Below are 24,424 nucleotides of genomic sequence, written 5' to 3' on the forward strand. Positions count from 1 at the left end.
TGTCAATTCAATTCTGCTTTATTGGCATGAATGTCAAACAACATTATTGCCAAAGCTTAAAATATAATACAAAAGAACAATTCATTTCACACAGTTCATTAAATAATAATAAATAAAACAGTAAAAGTGCGTGTTTGTGTGTTAAAATAACATTAAAATATTTAAAAATAAATAAATAAATAATAAAATAAAACAGTAAGTGTGCCTGTGTTGTCTTTAACCTGTCTATACGAGGTCACCAATAAAGACATATCAAAACGTCCATCTATCCATTTCATTTTAAGTGTTTATTGTGAATATGTGTAAAACAGAAACATCAGACTAGAAAGAATAATTGAAACAAACCAAAATGATTAAATAATGATATAATAAATCAATAATAATAATAATTACAGCCAAAAGGAAATTTTTTGAAACATTTGTCACTTTGTTTACATATTCAAAAGGGAGTGAGGGGAAGAGAAGAACGTATTTAATCCCACACCATGTCCACAAATCAATAATTTTAAATAATCTATCTGCTTTCCAAAGTATTTTTTAACATGCGTGTCGTCATACCCAAAATCATTTCAAAATTTACATCAGTATCAGTATCATAACAACAACAACAACAATAATGAAACTGAGAATAAACCATACCACCTTAGTGATTAAAACCACGTGCCTGCTTTCTGGGCTGCTGTAGATTTCAAAACAATAAACAGTAGGATGGAAAGGTCACTGTTCTGTGACCTTTAAGCACATTTTGTTTCATTTAGTTCAAGGGGAACTCCACCAATTATACATATGAAGGTCAGATTTCTTGTCATGATTACAATTCAAATGTTGTATCCAGGGTTTTTTTGGAGCTTTACCTACACGAGCAACTAAAAGTCAGGACATCTCGACCTCGTCTGCTTCAATTTGGGCGCCATTTTTGAAGAGAAACCTGTCTCTTCTGACGACCACTTTCAAATCTGGAAGTGTTTTACATCCTAACACTGTCTCTCTGAAATGCTGATATGTCAAATGGAGGGTAATAAAAATGAAAAATGTGCACTGTGAGAGGTTAAAATTGTTTTATTGTGGTCCAGCTTTTGCCAAAACTTGATAATGATGTAAATGCAGCTCATCCAAATACATTTAACAGTTTAGTTGTTATTAAATAGGCATATTACACTACTAGTATACTACTAAAACTACAAGACATGATATTTAGTTAAACCCCAGTGAGGGAGACATGTTATGAGTTATTTCTCCTTATGCCTTTATGTTTTTTGGAAGAAAACTTCCTTTCACTGACATGAAAACAGATCCATTTTGCAGAATAGAAACTCATAGCAGCACTTTAGATGGACTTCCCCTATAAACACATCATTTCTGTCATATACAAGCTACTGCTTTCATTTCCTGTCATGTAAACCTGAAATGCACAGTACAGCAGATAAACAACAAACACAATCACATAGGTAAGTCGTGTAACCCTGAATAAGCCTAGTCAACATTTATGCCTTGAAAAAACTCCTGAAAAAAACCCACTACACTGTCAGCACTGTTTCAGACAAGTCAACAAACCAAAGTTGTACAAGCACCAGTAGCTTTCTCTTCTCAATTCATAACTGATCTCAGAATCACAAGATCCATTTCTCTCTTCTATTGGCTCATAAAGAACAAAACAATAAAAACAAGAACCATCTGCCCTCAAAGTGTCTCACTGTCTGGCATTTCAACGTGCTAAAAGCCCCAAATCCTATATATAACACACAGTACTACACACTTTTCATTCTTTTTGCAGGTGTGAGGTGAACTCTAAGCAACGGGCCTTCATTTCCTCAGTGTACTCCTCTGTCCATTCTTTAGTTTTACATTTTTACCACTAAAAAGTCTTATAAAACAGAAATCTACATACAATATTCTTAAACTGAGCCAGGTAACTTAGCAGTATTTGACATTAAAGATATAATAATATAAATAAGACATTGCGACATAGGTATATCTGTTGTTATTCTTTGTAGCTCCACAAATAAAAACATATCATGTGCATTTCAGACTGTTTTCAAAGAAGAAGTGCTAAATTATAAAAAAGCCCAGACAGTAAATGACGTGGCTCTCTGTGGGAGTTTCCCAGTTTCAAAATAAAGGTCAGAGATTATTTATGTAGCCGAGAGCAGAGGTGTAAGAAAATGTCATTCTGTTTCAGTTCTTGTTTTTTGAGGGGAATTAAAGCTGCTGCTACACGTGGACGGTGTAGGAGTTTTTCACCTCCGCACGTGATAAAAAAGATATAAACGTACAAACTATGTTCAGTTTGCAAGCCATTTTTACAGCTCTGTCCACACTGGTCTTTGCAACAGACACATTTCTTCTGCAGATGTGGAATCTTGAATCTGATTTCCTGATTTTCTGCTGTTCAAATATGAAATAGATAAAAACTTTTTAAACAATCAATTGATTTAATGTTTTTACAAGTTCAGAAGTCACAGTATCAAGTTTTAATGCAACATTAAATTACATATAAAGCTATAAAAAAATACAAATAAAAAAATAATTTGGTACACGCACATACAATTAACAAATGAGAACTTTAGAGACTTAAAAACAACAAAAGGTATACGGTATCATGCAGAGGGGTGTTCTAGTCCCTCTGTTTGTAGCTTTAATGTCATTCATCTCAATTCCAAGATCCACACTCCTTTATCCGTCACACCTGGACACACTAACTGGATTGTAATTCTACTTCCTGTCCTTGTTCATTCATCCTCAGTCATGGTCCCTAATTTTACCCTGCACAACTTCCTACAATTCACCTCGACATCCTGCAATTCAGATTCAGCATTCGTTTCAAAGGTTGTGATCTTGACAAGAGCATAAAATAAAGTGATGTGACCGAATAATCATGTGCGAAATGCAGCTACAGCAACAAGACAAAGAGAAGATCTGTCTTAAAGCCCCCTGAACTCGAGAGGCACAAAAACAACCATGTTCCACTATGTTCTATGTACCACTGTGTTAACTTTTGTCTTCTTCATCGCTACGATATCTAACAGAGGTATAAATTGCCGTACACTACACTTTAAATTTTACTCTCATGCCGTAGATGCCCCTTGTGGCCACAGCGGCCGCTGTTCAGCAGATGTCTCTTTAAGGTGTTTTGATACACGTACACTGCACATAGATGGGAAGAAACAGCCCAACAGTTCATCTTTAATCATTCACACTCACTCACACACTGATGCGTGCTGGTCTGACCCCCAGGAGCAAGATGGGGTTCAGTGTCTTGCCCAAGGAAACTTCAGCATGTGGACAGGAGATGCAACCATGCTACCTCCTCCTCCTGACCTCTAGATTCACCGGCCTGTGCTTAACTCTGTGCTTCCTGGCAGTCCGGGTTAGGAAGACCCCGCTCTGTGTCCACATTTGTTGTAGCTTCTGAAGGGTTTTCTACGAGTTGGTCCTTGTCCTCAGCTGATGTTTAGATTAGGGGGCATCATGTAAAAGAAGTCTGCGATCGTGATTATGAGTTGTCTAATTAAACTGGACTTTTCGTTGGAGGAATTTTTCATTGTTTCAGTCAAATCTGGAGATTTTCATCTGTTTTTCATACGAGTGGCACCAACTGAGGACCAGTTATAGATATCAAAGAAGCTATTTCGTGGAGTCGTCCTGGACTTATTTCTCCTACAGTAGGATTTTTCTGCACAGGCTTTGTCTTTAAACGCAGACATGCTTCATCGTGGGTTTAGGACCCAAAGTATAGATCATCATTAAGTCCTTTTTTTCAAGAGGTTTGAGCGATGCGTTCAGTAACCTTTCTTTATTTGTTGTCTTGTTTTTGCCTTTGATGGTATTCTTCAGGCTAACCTGTGGTGGAGACAAAAGACAATACATTTAGATAAGGAGTGAAAGACAAAGTGCAGATTTGGAGTATGGATTTGAAGAGTTAAACTGGTCGTTAAGTGAATCCATGTAAACAAGGATTGTTAGAGAAGCTGTGTTATATTAAGCCATGTAAGTGCTTATGTGGGAACGTTTCCCAAGCATCTGAGAGTGTGTATGTGTGTGTGTAAGCATATTCTGTTACTTACATAGCTTATTATGAATATGACAAGTGCAACCATCAGCACCGCTGTTGCAATAATAACCATGTAAGCATCTGTCATCGGGATTGTCTGGTTTTCCGTGGGAGTGTCAGCACAATCTGGAAATGAAAATGAAAGTTACTCAAGTTTAAACCAACATTTTTTTACGTCAATTTAAAAGGTTTCAGTATCATATGAGTTGAGGCACATTTAGTGTCACAAAACCAGCAGAAATCTTGAGGAAAAAGATTCTAGTCTGGAAAACACCCCATGACAATCATAAGAGTCCAGCAGATTAAAACAAACAGATCAGCAAACTAGATGATGATGATGACAGTGTTGTATTGGAGTTCATCCTGATGGCTGACCGGCTTTCTCTTTATTCCTTTATTCCCAAACTTCATGAACTCGGTGTTGTACATCTAAAATAATGCACAGATGATTTCTCGCCTCATATTTATTCAGAGACTGGTTTTGGTTTGGATAAATGAGATTCAATTTCACAACACCTGCAACCCAGCTGCAGTGTTTTTTGCAGTTTGAAAATGTTGATTTTTCCAGCAAAATTATAAAGGTAAGTAGACAAAGTTTCTGTAATAACAACTACTAGATGAATTGCCATAAAAAAGATATTACAAAACATAAATTCTAATAACTTTGCTGATCCTCTGACTGTTCATCTTGCGCCATCTATCCGGTCAACTATTTAATTTTTTCCAATACTTTGGTTTATGACCAAATACAGAAACTAATGTCATTGCCATCAGCCTCAGCTGTACTTTTTGTTGAATGCTAACTAGCAAATGTTAGCATAAAAAACTTAGCATTGTTAGCATGCTGACATTAGCATTTCAAAGAAAGCCTCACAGAGCTGCTAGCATAGCTGCAGACTCTTCGTTTTGCTTTCATAGAAGAGGCAAAAAATTTAATTACACTTATTCTAAAGTGGGTTTTGGTGGGAATTTTAAAAATCAGAGTTCCATTAAAGGGTTATTATAATTGATTTCACACCCACGCTCCATCCGTGGAGCCAAAGATCCATCTTTCTCTACACACTAGATGCAAACATGATCGTTAAATGGGTCCGGAAGTTCCCTGATTTAAATTCAAAAGTAACTGATACGTCACGGAGTCTTTCACTTTTCACAGTGTCAAATGTTTTTCCCACTGTAGAAAATCTGAATAATTTGCTTGCTGATCCTGAGCTTTGACTCTTACCTGTCACGTTGAGAAGGACCTCTCCATCCTGGTTCTGCTCCCCCACAGGTGCTGCCAGGTGACAGCTGTACACGCCACGGTCAGCACACGTCACACTAGGCAGGAAGATGCTGCTGGACTCTGTCAGCAGCTCCACTTTTCGCTCCACACCCTTGTACAGTCGCGTCATGCCGGTGGTGAGGTCTTGGGTCAAAAGGCCGCTAAGACCAGGCGCCGGAGCCTCTTTGACCTGTGACATCATCAAAACAGTGTGAGATTTATATACAGCTAACGGATCAGAACCACAATCAACATGAACACACCATGTAACTGCAGACAGTACTGATATCATTCAGTCTACCACTATACTATAAGTCCTAATTCCATTTGTAGTTCATCATTGCTACTACAACTGTCACTATACTTACAGCCAAGCTATTAAATGAACCAAACTATTATATTACTGCTTATATTTCTTAAATGAATCGCTATGAAAAACACAAAAGGAGTGACTTTTATGTTTAAGTTCTGCTGATGCTTGCAGGTATTTTACTTCTCACTGTGTTATTTTTATTTAAGAAAAGGATCTGATACTTCATCTGTTACTGTTAAGTATAGCTGGAGAATTAAGTAATGTCCTTAAGTACGAGTTTGGCACACCAGTACTTTACTTGAAAATGTCCATTTTATTCTACCTTATACTGCTACTCCAGTACATTTCAGAGGGAAATATTGTACTTTTTAGTCCACTGGGTGTAGTTGACACTTTTTACATTTAAAAAAAATGCATGATATTAACATATGATGCAGTACTATATTACTATTCTACCCAGTATTATATGAAGTATCCAAAACTGGCTCCATCTTGACAAACTTACATTAAAATGCTCTTCATTAAAATTCCCTTAAGTTGGACTACTTCTTCCACCTCTGCTAAAGTAATACCACTGTAACTACTGCCTCTACTGCTTTTACTTGAACAACAGCAAAAACTATTAGTACTACAAAGAGTAAACTACTGTTATTACATTGTATTATACAATTTATTGGCCTGCTTATGCTGTACTTTAATGATAAGAGAGAAACAGAAAGTCAATGGAGCCTCATTTGAATTCAAACCAGCCAACCAATTAGAAGCAGGCCCGTCTCCTTCCTGGAGCTTTGTATTCGTGTACAAGTCTGTGAAAATAATGAAAATAATTTACCTTGTACCATCTCAGGGCGCTGTACTGGACACCAGGCTTGGATTTAGCGGTACACTGAAGAGTACAATCCGCACCAACAACGGATTTAACCTCAGGCATTTCCTCCTGAACAGGCGCACCCACAGCAAGGCACACTGAGGAAATACACAAGAATACATAAATTAAAGTTTATAAAGTGTGTATGGTGTAAACCTTCAATACAAGAGCTCTCACAGCGTGACAACAAAAGCCACACACAAATGCAGGCAGCTGTTTATGCACAGTAACATACGCCTCGTGTAGTTATCACGTAGATTATGATTTCACAAGAGTTAATAACGTTAAATACTTACACAGTGACAGAAGTAGAGCGAGGTGGAGGAAACCTGGAGACATTATGACGATGATATTCTGAGAAAGAAGCAGATCGGTCTGTGAACCACTCGACGGGCAGGTCTTTATAGGCAGGACCTCGAAAGCGAAACTAACACTAAGGCGTAGCAAAGTGATAACTGGGAGTTGCAGTGGGAGTTGCAGTGTGAGTAGTTGCAGTGTGATTGTCAGTCGGCAATAGATAGTGGTTGATAATAGTTCCACGATGAAAGCGCTTCGTGGCCACGTTGCATGTATTCTTTTTGGTGAGTAGTCTCATTATGCTATCTCGACTGAATATATTGCATGAAAAGCTAGTGATTCTTCTCTGTAACTTGAGTCTTGCGATGCTGTTATTTTGTGACAGAGCCCGTTACTTAATACCTGTCAGCTGAAGAATGTTGATGCATCCCTGCTTAACGAACGTTACATACACAAGCAGCACACGTTCAGGCGCTTGATGTAAGCCTCCAACCTTAACGGAAATGGTAGAGGGCCTGTCTAGAAAGACTGCGTTTTGTTTACTATTTGGTTATATATAGCCTATGTTTATGGCCATTGTTAAGCTTGACGGCTAATGTTGCTATAAAAACGCTGGGTCATCATCAGCCGGACATGATGCTGCGCTAACGCATTATTTAATACATTACTTAAGTACCATGCTTGTGTTTTTGGATGCCTCAAGCTAATGCACACAATTCAACCATGAAATAATATGTTATTCGGATGTGATACTATGATTGACAGTACGATAGTGAAAGCACCCTGTGGGATTTTCCCGTGGTTTCTCTGCCGTGTGTAACGTTACGTGGCGGTAGTTTCCACAGTTGAAAAGGAAAAAGATATTATTTCAGGTTAGGAAATCCCCACTATGAGTGAGGATAGTGTTCCAGTGCTTTTAGTAGGAATTACCATTATAAAACAGGCAACGTAAGGCTTTTTTAGACAGGAATAAAAATAAACTCAACAAGCTCTCAAGTGAAGTTTAAAAACATTTTCTCATCTTTTTAATGCACTGGATTGTAGGCACAGATTTAAAGTAATGGATGATTTATTCATTTGAGGCATTCAGGTTTTGTGTTCCTTCATCACTGTCAAGAAGTTAAAATAATAAATAGCCTTGATGAAAAATGTAAAAGCATATTTTGGACCACAATGATTTAAATTTGACCAAATCGAGGGAGAAATAAAGAGCCAAATATATTTATTCATTGTATTTAGCAGCTGTTGGGGTGTCTGCGATGGCCAACTCCGATGTGATGGAGAGCAGTTCTCCTTATTCCTGCTGTGAAAACCCTGCCATTTCATTCAACCACCACTGTGAAAACGTTTGGTACATCAGTAACAAGGTAAAAAAAAAATCACCCTGCAAGACAATGCAACAAATATATTTGATTTGTGTGTTTTAACTATTATTCAAGGGAGATACAAACAAGCCCAACCTGCCACCATTTTACAAAAACTTTAATAAAACTGCAAACTGCCATTTCATTTTACATGAGCTAAAAGTGTATCATGGTTAAAATTCATGTGTAAAAGTGCAAGTTACAAAGGTTAGAAAACAGCCTGCCTACACGAAAAATGCAAAGTCTTTTTCACTTAGCATTATAATTATGGTTATACATGAGAGTTCCCTGAATTATCTCACAATGTTTGCTCATTTATGTTCCCCTCAGGATTTTTCATCTAGGGCCATCATCAGGTCAAATTTTGTCCAATCCTTTGATTTAGGACATACCTACAGAACTGATGCTGTTTCATGCTAATTAGCTAATGTTAGCATGCTAACATACTAAATAAAGATTGTAAACATTTTACCTGCTAAACATAAGCGTGTTAGCATCGCCTTTGTGAGCATGCTGCCATGGTAGCATTAGCATTTATCTCATTAATGCTGTGCCTTAGTGCAGCCTCACTTAGCTGTTAGCGTGGCTGCTTACTCTAAAGGTCCTTTCAGATAGGAAGCAATTCGCTCTGCACTGGCTGCTGGGTTCAACACAAAAAACGTTGGTGAACTTTGACCGCAGTGTGCCTGTAAGCACGCCAAGCTGTGCGCTGCATGTTGGTCAACACAGCAACAAACCACCATGGCGCGGTGCAAAACATTCAAAATAAGCAGCGGTGCGTCTGAAAGGCCCTTTAGGCTGTGTCCAAAATTACTCCATAGTACTGTTCGCTGTTCACTCAGTACAATCCAGTAACTGGTAACTAAAGCTATTAAATAAATGTAGTGCAGTAGAAGTATAAAGTAGCAGACAATTGACATATTCAAGGTAAGTACCTCAATATTTTACTTAATTAAAGAAAGGGAATTAATGTATTTATACTAGTGAAGGATTGACAGAGGGAGTTGTTTCAGACACAGCTTTAGTTTTGACATTTTAGCAGTTTGTAGTGTATTCTTTTATAGTGACTGTGTTTAGCATTAAACATAGCGACAGACAGCTCTGCACCCTGATACCCAACCCCAACACAAAATCTTATTTTATTTTATAATCCAGAAATTATAGAGAGCATTATAAAATGTGACTCCATTCAGACTTAAGACGGACCAATCACTGTCATCCTCATTGCTAGAAGCCAGCCACAACTTAGATTAAATATTTTACATTTGGGTGGAAGAGCTGACTTTGTTCCATTCAGGTCACGATGATTTAAAGATGCTCTGTGGAGTTTTATGTTTACATTCAGTGTTTTTTTTTTTACCAGAAATCACTGTGTGTGTGTGTATGTGCTTAAGGTCTAACAGACATATCAAATGTATTTCTTTCATTTGCTATAGTATATATTTTAAATCCACTCCTCAGGGAACCGTTAAATCAGCTGTGATATGGATCAGTGCAACCAAAATGAGCCCATCTAAATCTTTGATTTGGACACTTGTACATTTAAGAGCTTACTCACTGTTCTTAAAGTGATTTTTGTTTGTGGTGTTTTGTTCATGTAGCCCATCGCTTACTACAAAGGCATCGACAAATCAGGGTGCATTCACCCTTGCAAGAAGATTGAAACTGGACAGATGATGCTGGATGGATGTGCTGATGTGAACACTACAATGGTGTGCACCAATGTAGGTTGCACACTGGTGTTATTTACTTATTTGTAGCAGTAATCTAACAGGGTTTCCAAACCCAGTACTATCGTAGTTTATGAACTCTTAAATGAAAACATTGAAGCCGAAATCAAATCTGTAGAAACTGTTGGGTTCATGTCTAATTTCACTTCTACGTCTATTTACAGGAGAATAATGTGGCTGAGGAGACAAGGATCCGACATTACAGCCTGCTTTGTTCTGGATCTCGTTTGGCTCCAGTAAATCAGGGTGGGTCCTGTTTATGAACCAATACGCAGATTTCTAACAGTGAATTTAAATGACAAACACAAATCAAACACATTAAAGGGATACTATGCGATTCTGCTGAGAGTTTGTTGATAAACAAACTCATGAACGCGCATTGCCATGGTAACCAGTCCCACACTGCTGAAATATAGCAGAATCCACAGAGTCTGCTGTAGGAGAGCACGTTAGCCTCAATAAGAGGGCATGTTTTAGCAGCACTGTAGAAGGTGTGACAACAAGACTGACAATATTTAAATATGTATTGAAGCAAACATCACCAAATAAACAACATGTAAGCACACAAACGCAGCATCCAAAACACAACAGAGTAAAAATCTAGTGAGTTATTTGAAATAGTTTGTACAAAAATACAGTGACTGATAAGAGTTGGGAAGCACAGGAGCAACTGTTTATCTCCAGGGCCAAAGTCAAAGCTAACTTTGGGGCTAAACTCCTTCACTCTTTATTCAAAAGTTAGCAGCAACACACAGGAGCTCCTCTTTAGTCCTGAGAGGCTGCAGTCTTTATTCACCGGCCTCTGTAACTTCTACTGTACATTTACTTAAGTCGCACACACAGTGACTTCAGACTCGACTTGAGACTCGTCCTCAAAAGACTTCAGACTCGACTCGGACTCGAGGTGCGGGACTCGTGAACAATGTTCACTTTTTAGGAAACTTCCCTCCCTCCGTTACCTATAACCTGCCTACGTAACACGTAGCATCTGCTGCGCGACCGCACGTGAGAGAGGACAACAAACACCAGCAGCTGCTGCGCCATTCATCATAAACTTTGGCTTTAAAACGTCATAAAACAAGACCCAAACAAAGACGCGCTAAACGCAAATAGGTCATAAACCTGTGGTGAGTAAACATGTTTAGCTCAGCATTGGCCATCTAACGTTAGCTTGCTTCTTGCTTCAGCTATGACCTACAGGAGGTTTGCTCCGACTGTCGTTTATTATGAAAAGATGAATGATCGTTTGTTTACTTGCCAAACTTGTGGTGATCGATCAACGTAATAATTTACGTCCCGCTGGCTGCCTATTAATTATTACTCTTGGCTAGAAAGAGGTTACATGTTTATTGCTGATCATGTAGCCTATTATTTATTATTACCTATTATTATTTAGTTATAACGTTACACTGGTTTGAGAGTGGGGGATTTGTTGACTAGTTTAAGCCGTCATTGATTGCATTGCACATTACATGGTTGTGTTCTGTAAGTTAAAAACAGGTTACAGGTTTATTGTTGATTATGCAACGTCACAGTTTTATTTAGTTAATGTTACACTGGGTTTAAGAGTCTGGGGAGTGTGCTGACTTAAAGTATTTAATAAGCCGTCATTAATTGCATTGCACATTACATGGTTGTGCTCTGTAAATGAAAAACAGGTTAACGGTATTCCTTATAGCTATGAAATTTTATTAGCAGCCTGGATTGAATGCAGCAGGTGATACAACATTCGTAATAACCACGAGAGACTTGAGACTTGACTTGGACTCTAGCTCAAAGACTTGAGACTTGACTTGGACTCAGCTAGCTCAGAGACTTGTGAGCATCTCTGGCCTACTCACCTGTCCAGCAGAAACAGAGCAACCTCAACATCGGTTTTTATTCCTTTATCCAGCATTGAAACCCCACACAGGTCTTCCCCTCGCCTGGTCATATACCTTGTCTCACAATTCCTCAGACCTTCCTTCTGTGGCTGTTACTCAGTCATCTTCACAGCTAAAGTTAAGCTAAGAAGCATGTCCGAACGTACCGCTGTTCCGTTCTCTCTCCGACTTTGTTTGTGCTCAGTTTTCAGACCCAGGGCTGTTTTACTAAAGCCTTTGTTCAACATTAGGTCTGAAACGATTCATCGATAAAATCGATTCATAAAATGCTTCGACACAAATTCTTTGCATCGATGCTTTGTTTAATCCACGCAACTATACAGAACAGTGTTTCGCAGGGACATTTATTACTGTTGCACATCGCGCTTATGCTGTGAACACCACGCGATTATAATGGAGCTGTTTGCAAAGTGGGGGAAGAGAGAGAAAACAGCAAGGGACAAAAAAGAAAGTGTCCAAAGTATGGGATTATTTTAAGCTAAAGAAAACAACAACTCTGTAATGTTACAGTCCGTCCACCCTAAAACGAAACTTTTGTCGCCTCGGCAACAGCATGACGGCGTCCTATCAGAAAGCAGCCGGTGTTCTGCCAGCGGCCCACAGACACGGTACCAGTAACAGCAACTTTAGCATTTAACTGAAATCATGACTGATTGTTGAGTTGAAGCCAAAGTAAGCCGCAGTCCTTAGCTGAATATTTGCACACGTGCGTTTGCTCGAATGAGTGAGGAGAGCTCAGTGAGCCTGTTATTTATCCAGCTTTAGGGTCAATCATATCGTCCCACAGAGACACGTTGTCCCTGAAGTCTGGATAACACAGAGCACAGAGATATTTTGACTGTTTCATTTACACAGATTCAGTGCCACATTACAGATGAGTCTCCCTGAGTCCAGGGTTACATGCAATATGTTTGGAATTCCCATTACAGTAGGAAAACCGGATTTTTTTTCAGAGCACACAAAACCAGAGAGCTACCTACCCATGAGGTAATATTCGCCAAATTTAAGTGTATTGGAGAAGAATCGCAAAGTATCCCTTTAAGTCATTAGGCCTATCAGGAGGTTTTCTGCAAACTCACTACCACTGCTGTGTCAAGTTTAAAAACATAAAACAGTGATTTGGGAAGGATTGTGGGATTTGGGGGTCTGTTGGGTGCTACAAAAAGATCAAGGTAACTTTTCATAGTAAAATATTAATTTATAATAATATGAATTTTATTTGCAACCAAACAAGCGGCTGTAACATGGTGAAATGTCTTAATTTCATCAGAATGTGATCCATTTGGTCTATAACATTTGAAGTCTAAAAGAGCTGCACGATTATATGAATAATAGTTAACATGAATTATTGAAGCACCTTGCTAAGCAAGCACCTTCTCGTCCAAATATGGTCACTTCTGGTTCCAAAAAACCAAGAGGGCGAGGGCCAAAATGCCAAACTCACGAGGCTTTTTAAACAGTTGTCCACAAATCAACGAGTGACGTCCACTTATTTTTATAGAGTCTACGGCCATGTGACAATGACATAAACATTCGCAGTGCAGGGTGGGAAAAGTATATGAACACCTAGGCCAATGACTTCTCCAACAGCTAATTGGAGTCAGCCAACCTGGAGTTCAATCAATGAGACGAGATTGGAGGTGTTGGTTAGAGCTGCCATATAAAAAACACACACCAATTTAAATTTTGCTATTCTCATGAAGTATTGTCTGACTGTTTAAGGGAAATTCTGACCTGTTAGTGATGATACTTATTTTTGTTGCTGCAGGGTCCATTTGTTTGGTGCTGCTGGCAGCGGTGATCGGTGCATTGTTTGTGGGAACGATCGGCTAAATGATCTAAAAGATCATAAGGTCAAGACTGAGACCAGCTGATGTCTGAGTGTAATGCTGCTATCATGGTACAGGCTCGACTGTACTGTACTGTATTTCTTTGCTTTTGCTGGCCGTTCTCTGCACTTTACTTGTAGGAAGCAATTTTTATGGCCTTTAGTAGACATAGTGATATATATTCATATAGACATTTCTATTTTCTTAAGACATTTCCCTTCACTGCCTTGTCATGAAGTGAAGTTTCAGTGTTTTTTATGGGTAAACGGGTTTTATACTTTATATTTATACGCATTTATAAGCAAATATATTTATCAAATCACTTATGCATGAACATATGCACATCGCAAAAGCTTAAATCATGCACATCAAGTTTTGTCCCTTATTGTTAATCCTTTAAATATGATATGATATTAATGCTGCTACTCATCAAAAAAAATCTATTGATTCAAATACACTTATACTAAAAGCAATGTTTCCATCAGTCCTGCCAAAACACTGTATATGCAGCCCTCTGAGTTCACAGAGCAAAGCTGCTCTTCTAAGATCAGGTGATACCACCTTTACCTCAGATAAACTCTTAGGTACCAATTAGCTAACTGAACAGTCAACATTTAGGGACCACAATAGAGTTGCAAAGTGGGAGGAGCTATTTAGGGCATTTTTTCTCCATGTTACAAAAGATTAACGACTATGATCCACCAGCTCCTCCTGGCTGTATGTCAAAGTGTCCCTGGGAAAGATACTGAACCCCAAATTGCTCCAGATTGCTCTCAGTGTGTGAATGTGTTTAAATGTTATTTCCGTTGGCACCTTGAACCTCTGCCACTATGTATGAATTTGGGCGAATGGGTGAATGTGATGTAGTGTAAAGGTGTGTTCACACTGAAAGCTAATTTAATATTCACCTTGCTTTACTTGCGCGAGTTTGACCGCTGGACATTTTGAGTGTTCACACGCAAGCAAATAAACACAGCCTGCAAATACTACAGCTATATGAACCCAAAGTAAACACTTTGCAGTGATTTAATTGCAATAAACGGATCAAACTGATGCTGAAATAACTAAAATATGATGCCGTTTTGTTAGACATATGAATTCATACTTTGTCAGGTCTGTCAGCAAGTCAGCAGGACGACAACTTTTAAAATGTTTGTTTTCTGAATGGAGTTTGGATCGATCAGGGCTATGCTATGCCAACCTGACACATATTTTCTGAACTCACCAGGTAGTTCAACTTCCTCGCTTTCTTTTCTCCAAGTAACGTCCAGCTTTGTCCGAGTTTTATATAAATATGATGTAGTAGTCCAGCAGAACTCTGGTGCCATCCGAAGCTAACAACAACAGTGGAACCGGATGTGCACGGAAGCTCGCTGCCGAGAAGCGCGAGTGAAGATAAATCGAGTTGTAATCCCAAAAACTAAAGTAAAAAGCTAATTAAGCAGTTAACTCCGATCTCCTCCCACGGGTAAACGGCGTAGTTGTCAGAGCATAATCCAGACCGACTACGGGTGTTTATTTGTCCAAAAGCTGAAGCGCTGCTCCCCGTACACTTCCCCATTCTTTAGCAGTTCTCTAGCAGCGGATTGTCATTACACCGCTCGCCAGGTCCTCTCCAAACAACAGTCCGAAGCCGCAGGTGACGTTTGGACAATCTCACCGCTGATAGGCTTTCGTAACATCACGTTTGAACTCACACGAACCAGCGAATGCCACGACAAACGCCTGTTTCGCGCCGTCCGGAGCGAATTCGCAGGAATTCGTGTCTTTGCGTTGACACTGTATGTAATCAAGCCCCCCAAAACGCTGGATTTGCTTTCGGTGTGAACACACTTTAAGAGTGGTCCAAAGACTAGAAAGATGCTAGATAAGTACAGACCATGTAACACTTACTTTGGCGAGAAACAATTAGTCAATCCTGTTTTATGTACTACTAAAAGGGGGAAGAGTCCTGTGATTTTTACAATACTGTTTAAAAAAAAATAGTATAAAGTATGGGGAATAAAAACAATTCCTGAACCATCAGCCCCGCCCACTTTGCAACACAGTAAATGCAGATTTGAAAAAATCACAATAAAACACTGTTAGCAGTGCGAACTGTATGTTCAGGGACAGAAGGAAACAACAGGAAGAAGAGATGTTGGTGTCATAGGATCGATTTTTTAATTGGACCCTAAGTGTTTACATTCAGCTGATAGACACGCAAAAACATTATGTTTACAAAAGAGTGATGTTAGGTGCCCAGGTATTATGGGGACAGCTTCAAAATAGCCATACACATTTCTCTCTGCTAAGGTGACTAACTCACAATCAGTTTACAGCTGCAACAGATCTGCCAAAGGAAACATATAGGGGGAAGGTGTCTCATCTTTGTATTTTAGTGGGAAGGAATAAATGAAGGGAATATAGGTAAATAGAAAGCACTGACAACTTTGTTTTTGCACTGAAAAATGTCCTTTTACTACATATCAGGGTCACAATTGTACTTGAAGGAAGGTCAAATGGTGTCGGAGCAGGAAAGAGCACCCAATCATAAGCTAAAGTGGCACAAATTAATGCAGCTTTAATGCCACAAACACAATATGAAGAGGGGAATTGTATTTTTGGCCGCATAGTTGAGAAATTTTCTATCTATCTATCTAACTATCTTCCATGTATGTTCACATCAGCTGGAAACCGAAGTAGTATTGCATTATTCAAATATATGGAACAGATATCCAAATATTATTCTATTTATTAACCAGTTTGTTCCCACTTTACTTAACGCTGCTAATGGATGTTAAATTATCTTTATGCATGAGTTTTAGTTTAAAACATTCAAAAATGAACTATGACATCTGTATCGTGGAGAGGTAACTACTGCACTTAGCATGCTAACAAGTTAGCCCCCGGCCTGTCTTACCTCGTAATACCACTTTCTACCTCAAAAGGCCATGTCGGGCTCATAACACCTCAGGGCTCGCCGTTAACTGAGCTAACCAGCTAACGGCAGCTACAGTTAGCAGTAGTTACTTTAGTAGAACTTTCTGGAGATATGCTGCCCCATATTTGTTTGGAGTATGAATTGAACAGGTGGTCTGTTCCATTCTTATGTAATACACTGTCTATGCACTTTCAAGAAACTCAACATATGTATTTATAAGCTATTTCTATGTTTGTGTAGGTTGCTAAACATGCACTTTCACTGTTTGTACTTTATTTTCTCTCTTTTATATCACAGTCTTGTTTCTGGTGTACATCTATTGCCATAACTTAAAAAATAATTCGGTACATTTAATGAAACACATCAGTATTATCATTCTAATGAAGTGATCAGTGTCTAGTTGAATTAGGCTAAATCGACACTACTACGTTTTCATTTTAAATTTTTCATATGAAGCACTTTTGCTACGTTTAGACCTGCCACCCAGACTAAAAATTCAAATCCGATCACCTAAAACGAAGTTTTAAAATGCTGCTGATCCTTTTTTTGTTTGAAAATAAATTGGCGGTATTGTGCAGATATCTGTAGTTTTTCCAGGGTTTTTAGTTTATGTTAGTCCTTGTATTAAATCTGACATTCAAATCAATCTATTTTTATTAAAGGCTTTTAGGTATTTAGTCCCTAATGATGCTCCTTCCTGCTCCATGACTGTCTTTGACCTTTAAAAATTGATCAAATCACTAAAATTTGGCATTAAGCATCCCGTGATCTTAAGCGACAGGAACTCTACTAATGTTTAGGCATTTTAGTGTTAGATTTTAGTGTCAAATGTGAAAGGCTGTAATAATTATAATGCCCCAATTAAAACTACTGAAAATGGTACACTGAAGGTACACTCTCTCTAAACAAACCAAGAACTGATCCACGGCATCAATATGCAAGTTTAAATTGTGTTGTTGTTTTTTTTGACTAGGAAGTGGATTTTTTTAAACCTGTATTCAGTTTTATATATGTAATTCTTGATAGTTGCCATAAAATAGTTCTCATAGTCCAAAATCTGCTGCTGGCAAAATATTTTCATATCTGTTTTTATATCTGTATTTTTGGTGTTAATGTGATTTTTACTTGAAAAATGTGAAACCAGCACTGATGTTTATAAAAATGTTAATGCATTTTTAATCCTGACCAAATCCTGGCAGATTCTTAAATCTGCCAAAAAGTTGTACTGTAATCCATCCATACAGTTATAATCAGTATATATATGGTTATGTGTAATTTCATTCATTAAGGACAAAACTTACTATATGTGCATCTCTGTTGTTTGCTGCTCTCATGTCTTCAATCAATAAATGTTTTTCTTTAAAGCTTCTCTTCAATCTGACTCATAATGTATTTTAATGATGAGATTCTGATATGTTTGGTGATACATTTAACAGTAAAAAGTTTATATATAACTATTTTACTTCACAAAGCCATGAAAGATTTTTGTATAATTGTGAGATTTTTCTACTTAAAAGTTTTGAAAGCAAAAACATTTTCTGTTACTATTTTTAAGAAATTTTAAGTATCTTGAAAAGTTAAAGTTAAAATTCATGATATTCAACCAGTGTTACCCGCAGGATTTTATGAGATTATGGTGGGTGGACAGCGGGGGGTTCAGGGCATTCCCACCCGATAGAAATATTTGTGCATTTTAAAGTTAAGTGCATTAATTTGGTGCACGTTAAAAGCAAAATAAAGAGGCTAGATCTATGAAAAACTTTGCACTGTTGTTAACAGTTTTGTGCCCTATAACAATTTGATCATAAAGACACTGTACAGCTATGAATGGTGATGAAACAGCAAAAAAGTCAACTGATTTATTTAATGTTTTTCCAGCAACCCAAAATCAAAGAATAATTTGTAAGTAATTTCCCTAACATTATATTTTACTTTTAATGGACACGTGTAACATGTTTAATACTTCTATGAATATAATCCAATTAGTCTTATTTCTATATTGTATACGTTGTGTTAAGACCTTATTTTGAAAAACGGACTTTGTCACATGTGTATCCTCCATCCTCGCGCTACATTCACCAAGTCTTTAATGTTAATATATATTCGGTTCATTTTGAAACTATGGCGGAACAAATTAGACTGTGGTGGGCCGCCATAGTCTCGATAATTAATGGGAAACACTGATTCAACAGTTATTTATACTTTAAATAATTTATATTTTTAATAAGTCTGAAGGATAAAGTATCTTGTTAGATTACTGCTTTACTGTGATCATCACAATGAACTGTCATATAGTTTTTCATTTCTATTTTAAATGCTGAAACAATCTGAGAAGGTCAGAAGTCTGGAAACTGGATCTTTTCCAGAATATTATTTTCAGGATTAAAAGCACAACCTCTTTAATGAACACTTAAAACAAACTGGAGACTCAGCTTAAAAAACATCGGACAGTTTATCTGAAACATATTCCAGAGCACAGTACATGGATATGAGATAACTTTACAAGATATTTACATGGCATTCTTTAGTTTTTGTTTATTAAACCAGAGAAAACTAAACAAGGGAAAGGATTCAGAGGGGAATCATTTAGCCTTTTTATAAAAATCTAATTAAAAATATCAGATACAATTGTACCATGTGAAACTGTTACAGTGTTGTTGATGTATGAAACCTCTAAAATATCAAAAGTTCACCTGCAGCCGGCTCAGACTGAAAAGTCTTTTTTGGTTTCAATCCTGCAGTTTCCTGCCTAGCGGAGCGCCCTGCGGTTCTTTACTTGGTCCACTGACATTTTCAACAACAGTCAATAAGAGACAGAATCATTTGCAGCTTTTAAACAAACTAGTGTCATAAATTTAAGACATTTTTTTTTAACCCAGTTCTAACGTCAGCTGGAATTCAATGAGGTGAAGTTGCCACCAGGTGAATCTCAAGACCTTCTGTAATCTCACAGAGGCCCTTGTCGCTCGTGTTCAGATCTTTGAGCTGACGGGCCCTTTCACCAGACCCTGCTCTTTGCGCATCACCGGCGCATGAATGCTGCAGTCTCGCGCCTCGCAAAAACCCGGCACGCCTGCGACCCCGAGCATGCCGGGCTGGCCGACTGGACCAGGGAAGCCTCGGGGACCTCGGGGACCCTCCATGCCGTTCTTGGGTTCTGCCGGGTGACCTGGCAAACCTGCGGAGAGGAGATTATAAAACACATAAGCCTGTAGAAAAACAAGGTGAATAATACAGTGAAACACAGGCACAAAATGTCCCTCGATTTTGATAAAGTACATATCACAAAATAATTTCAGAAGTAAAAAGTACCTTATTACAAAAAACAAACGGTTATAACGTTATATTGTTATTATGGGTTTTCTAAAAAGTTCTATATGTGGTCTGGCACAATTTGTAATCTACATTAAGTGATGTAAAAATAGAATTAGGATGTTTTTGGGGTTAAAAATCATAAAAATGTCAATGCGAAATATTTAAATTCCACCTACCAGCTAACTACTGTAAAGCACTAATATTGTAGCAGGAGTTTTATTTAATTTTTCAATTGTTGTTTTATTCATGTAGAAAAAATAAAATAGAATTTAAAAAGAAATTCTTCGAAAGGGGTTGTATTTTACATTTTCACTTCCCTGTTCAGATTTCTAAGGAACCAGCAGCACAAACTAAACTGTGATCGTGAATCATCCTGATACAGATAATCTCCAGCAGCTTCCTCAAATCCGAATGATGTTAAGTTATTAAGAGTGTGGAGAAGAACAGTGTCGCACCTCGGATGCCTTGTGGTCCGTCGAGTCCAGGCAGGCCTTTACCTGGATCACCTGCGAGGCCTTTAGGTCCCTTTGGACCTGTTGAGAAAAACACAAAGCTGCGACTCGCAGGACACAAAACTACAGAACTCATCTTTTTCTGTTGAAGCTGTAAATGGTGGAGGAGCTCGGGAGCTGTCAGAGGAACACTTCTGATCAATTAGTTCAGTTTTCTTATTTATGTGTTCAAAATTATTCTTCTGCGCCCTAAATTTAGTCATGTTTACTGTTGAATTGTTAAATTTGTTTGCTTGAATTAATTATTTGCCGCCTGAAATAACCAAATATCCCTTCTGTGGTCTGTTGTTGAGGGTAGTAACATACAGGATGTCAAAGATAACAAAACGTTAGATAAAGAAAACATCACTATATTTATGTTTCAGTCCAAGACTAGAATCAAACAGACAAATGGAATAAATAAATAACCCTAACCCTTGAGTTCAAAAAACATTTTTCACAAAATTAAAAGTATAATAGTGTTAAATATTTAAAAAAGTATAATAAGCACGAAAATTTGTAATTTGAGGGAATGTTTTATAAAATAAATGTCCTCCCGACATTTAACGTTTCGTCTAATATATCATATACTCAGAGGATTACTGGATATATGAAGGTCTAATCTCACCTCTGTTACCCTGGGCTCCTTTCTGTCCCTCCAGGCCTCTGTCACCCTGAACACCTCTGGCTCCTTTGGCTCCGGGTTTTCCTGCTTTACCCTGATAGGTGGAGGCACAGATGGTATCCAATTAATCCTTACTTCAGGTTGAGCAGGAAGTCACAGTAGTAATTTATGATATGAGTGTATCATGGTGTGATAACAATGGTATCAGGATTATCACGACTCTCCTCTGGTATTACTGCAAAATGATCATCTAAAATGTAAAAAATCAGTGCATACTGTGTTTTTTAAAGTCATTTTCATAAAGCAGAAAAGAAAAAGAATATAGGTACTGTATATTAGTGTTGTAGTACTTGAGACCGGTCTTAAGACCACTTTCCGATGGTCTCGTCTCGGACTTTGAGGAATTTGGATTTTTTTTTCAAGACCAGTCAAGACCATAACTTTGGGAATATCAATAAATTGCTTTTGCATTGTCTCATTTATTTAACATCCAAACTTTGACTGGACGTAAAACTTATTGCTTCAAATGCAACCAATAACCCTAATTAAATATGTGTTGATCCCATTAACGACTGGAAAAGGAGTGTTGAATAAAGATGGCTAAGTTTATGTCAGCTCTTAGTGTTTGTTTAATGGGAATGTGGATCTTTCAGATCAATGTAAGTACCTATGGTCTCCCACATTTTATTGTGTATCATGCAATGTGGGAAACTGGTCTTGGTCTTGACTGGTCTCAGCCCCTAAAAGTCTTGGTCTCGGTTTGGGCGGTCTTGACCGTATATATTCATCCACACATATAGACAAAGTGCAATCTTTTTAAACATATTGTATGTAAATACCACTGAATGTGAAAAGCTTGAGTTTCTATTATCTGACTCGTTACTAAGCTTTCTTCTCATAAGAAGACCTTGTTTGTATATAAACTGTGGTGGTCAGCATCTTCTTGCAGCAGACAACCACCACATTTTGTCTGTTTAAATGAATTACACATGTGGGGATTTTTTGTAAAACATTTTGGAGAACTGAACTAAAATCCTCTCCAGCGTCACAGCTGTGAGGTAGGTGGTGGGACCTACATGTTTGCCAGGTGATCCCACTGGCCCTGGGACTCCAGGGGGCCCGATGAGTGTCCGGTTGTTGACGGGGCAGCCCTGGGAGCACTTGGCCCGGATGGAGGAGGCGTACTGGGAGATCTGGGCCGTGACCACGCCTTTGCAGAGCTGCAGGACCTGCTCATCAGTCAGACCAGGACCCTGCAGGACAGAGACCACTCGGGCTCATTTTCTCTACATCACTGCAACGCAACACCAACTTTAACAAGTCGATTAGTCGTCCACTGAGTCTTAAAATCAGGATTCAAAATGTGCTTGGAAACACCTTTTGATACTGTTATTTCCTTCCCAGCAACGTTACTCACTTTACTAGTCATTTTAACTCACGTGGCCAAGACATAACTCATTTTATTGTTGTGATCTTGTCAAAAGATTAAAAAGTGCTGTGACATTAAATGCAGCGTAAACACACTGATGATGTGGCAGCCTGACTAAATGTGAGTACACTGAAGGCAGTCCACTGGTTTTCAAAGTGTGCCGCTATTACAGACTGTTACTCACAGCAGGGCCTGGAACTCCTTTGGGTCCCGCTCGGCCTTTGACACCCAGGTCACCGATCATACCGCGCTCCCCTCTGGTACCCGGGATGCCGGGCGGTCCAACAGGGCCGGGGGTGCCGTCACGTCCAACTGCACCTTTCGGTCCACGCTGTCGGACAGAAGAAATGAAATTAAGGATGAAGAATTAAAGAGTAAACTATATTCAAATGTAATTATTGTCTCTTTTACATATTATACAACAAATTCTTATTTATCTTGTATACTTAATCATACTCAAATACTCAAATCTAATCTGAGGCCGAATGATTATTATTTTGATCGTTTAGAGACTTTTTTTAAGTCTTTAGTAATTAGAAGCTAAACAGATCAGTTCCTCCAGCTTTTATTTTGCGAGGAACACGTTTTGTTTGATGTCATGAACATTTCAGTTCACAATCAGGTGTTTTGTAGCAAAGTTTGTATGTTTGATGAATGGAAACTGAATTAATTACACTGTTTAGCCAAAAGTATGTGTACACTCCAAACTTTTGTTCTGAGGCTGTTGTTCCTGGTTTGGGTCTGGTTAGTTTTATCTTGGGAAATCTTAAAAGCTCCAGCGTGCAACGATACTTCAAACAGGTCTCCCATCTTTGTGTCAACAGTGTGTGTTTGTCTCGTTTCAGCATGCTCAAGCCAGGACCATGAATAAATGGTTTTCCCAGTTTGGTGTGGATGAACTTGACTGGCCTGCACAGAGCCCTGAATTCAACCTTAATCCAACACCTCTGGGATAAACTGGACTGAGAGCTAGACCTGACCCCTGACATCAGTGTTCCTGGACCTCATTGATGATCTCGAAAGCCGTCCTGGAAGAGCGCCGGGTGTTATAGCACCAAATTATTGCACGTGTTCAACTATCACATGTGGCAGCTGATGTTCGAGCGTCCATAGTTTGGACAGGTGAACCTGAAGTTTATCATTTAACATCTCCAAACAGAAAGAAGTTTTGTTTGACCTGTTTGTGCTCTATAATATTTTGTAAAACCAGGCATCAGATGAAACATGCTTTGGAAACTCTTTACTTGCATTAGCTGTGTGTGTATTTCTATGACGTCAGGGTAAAATCTTTTTAAATAAATAGAGAACCCACCTGTCCTTTGTCTCCACGGTCACCCCTGCTTCCCTGAAAGAGCAGAAGAAGGAGGAGCAAACAGTAAGTAAAGCCCAGCCGGTGAGGAAAGAGGAAGATAAATACTACATGGGGAATTTCATCATCAGACTGTAAACAGGTGAAATTACCTTTTGTCCTTTTATACCTTTAATGCCCTTCTTTCCTGTTGCACCCTGCAGGAAAAACCCAACCACCACATGTGATGAAAGAGGAAGTTGTGATTGAAACAACAACAGAAGCTGACTGATTGCAAAGTGTGTTACTCCGATTACACAGAACACACAGCTGACTTATAGTAAACAATCAGCTTGTGAAACAGGACCAACAAGAGGTACAAAAGAAGTCAACAGACGAAGGGAAACTCCCGTCTGGGGTTTAATGTAGGTCATGAGCGTTTGACATGCAACTATGTAATTTAATCATTTCAAACTGAACAGTAGATAAACGTCTGATTTGATTCTCAGTCTGAACCATTCTCATTTTCCATCTTATATATTAGTTAATCATACATATTTTTTTTATTCACTTTTTGCGTTCCCTCAGATTCAAGCTATTTAATTTGTTTCCCAAAAGGCTCGCTGTGTGGCAGCTAGTGGCCACTGTAAGTTTACGGAAACTCTCTTGAAATGCAGAGCTGACCTGCGGTGGAACAAGTAATTACATCTTTTCCTTTAGTAAAAGAAGCAATACTACAGCGTAAACGTACTCT

At 38.4% G+C, this 24,424-nt stretch overlaps 2 protein-coding genes across 3 annotated transcripts in view; both read right to left on the reverse strand.

Moving 5' to 3' along the window:
• Positions 1 to 1,044: 1,044 nt before the first annotated feature.
• Positions 1,045 to 12,081, reverse strand: cd83 (CD83 molecule). Of its 2 annotated transcripts, none has more exons than XM_046045360.1 (5): positions 11,729 to 12,081; positions 6,461 to 6,594; positions 5,277 to 5,505; positions 4,065 to 4,177; positions 1,045 to 3,840 (listed from the first exon to the last, which is right to left on the reverse strand). In XM_046045360.1, the coding sequence occupies exons 1-5, from the start codon at positions 11,757 to 11,759 to the stop codon at positions 3,691 to 3,693; spliced, it is 657 nt and encodes a 218-aa protein (XP_045901316.1). In that variant the 5' UTR covers positions 11,760 to 12,081; the 3' UTR covers positions 1,045 to 3,690. The 2 variants fall into 2 exon arrangements, with proteins under 2 accessions (XP_045901316.1, XP_045901315.1); XM_046045359.1 differs by lacking the exon at positions 11,729 to 12,081 and adding an exon at positions 6,793 to 7,048.
• A 6,981-nt stretch (positions 12,082 to 19,062) lies between these two features.
• Positions 19,063 to 24,424, reverse strand: part of zgc:113232 (uncharacterized protein LOC541546 homolog) — a 47,316-nt gene continuing 41,954 nt past the window's right edge. The window contains exons 20-26 of the mRNA XM_046044429.1: positions 23,844 to 23,888; positions 23,695 to 23,727; positions 22,567 to 22,713; positions 22,030 to 22,206; positions 20,957 to 21,047; positions 20,293 to 20,370; positions 19,063 to 19,700 (exon numbers count right to left, since the gene is read on the reverse strand). Coding sequence (XP_045900385.1) covers positions 19,495 to 19,700; positions 20,293 to 20,370; positions 20,957 to 21,047; positions 22,030 to 22,206; positions 22,567 to 22,713; positions 23,695 to 23,727; positions 23,844 to 23,888 — 777 coding nt within the window. The 3' untranslated portion in view covers positions 19,063 to 19,494. The remainder of the gene's footprint in view (positions 19,701 to 20,292; positions 20,371 to 20,956; positions 21,048 to 22,029; positions 22,207 to 22,566; positions 22,714 to 23,694; positions 23,728 to 23,843; positions 23,889 to 24,424) is intronic.

Source organism: Micropterus dolomieu, linkage group LG03 (assembly GCF_021292245.1).
Source record: "Micropterus dolomieu isolate WLL.071019.BEF.003 ecotype Adirondacks linkage group LG03, ASM2129224v1, whole genome shotgun sequence".
NCBI lineage: Eukaryota > Metazoa > Chordata > Actinopteri > Centrarchiformes > Centrarchidae > Micropterus > Micropterus dolomieu.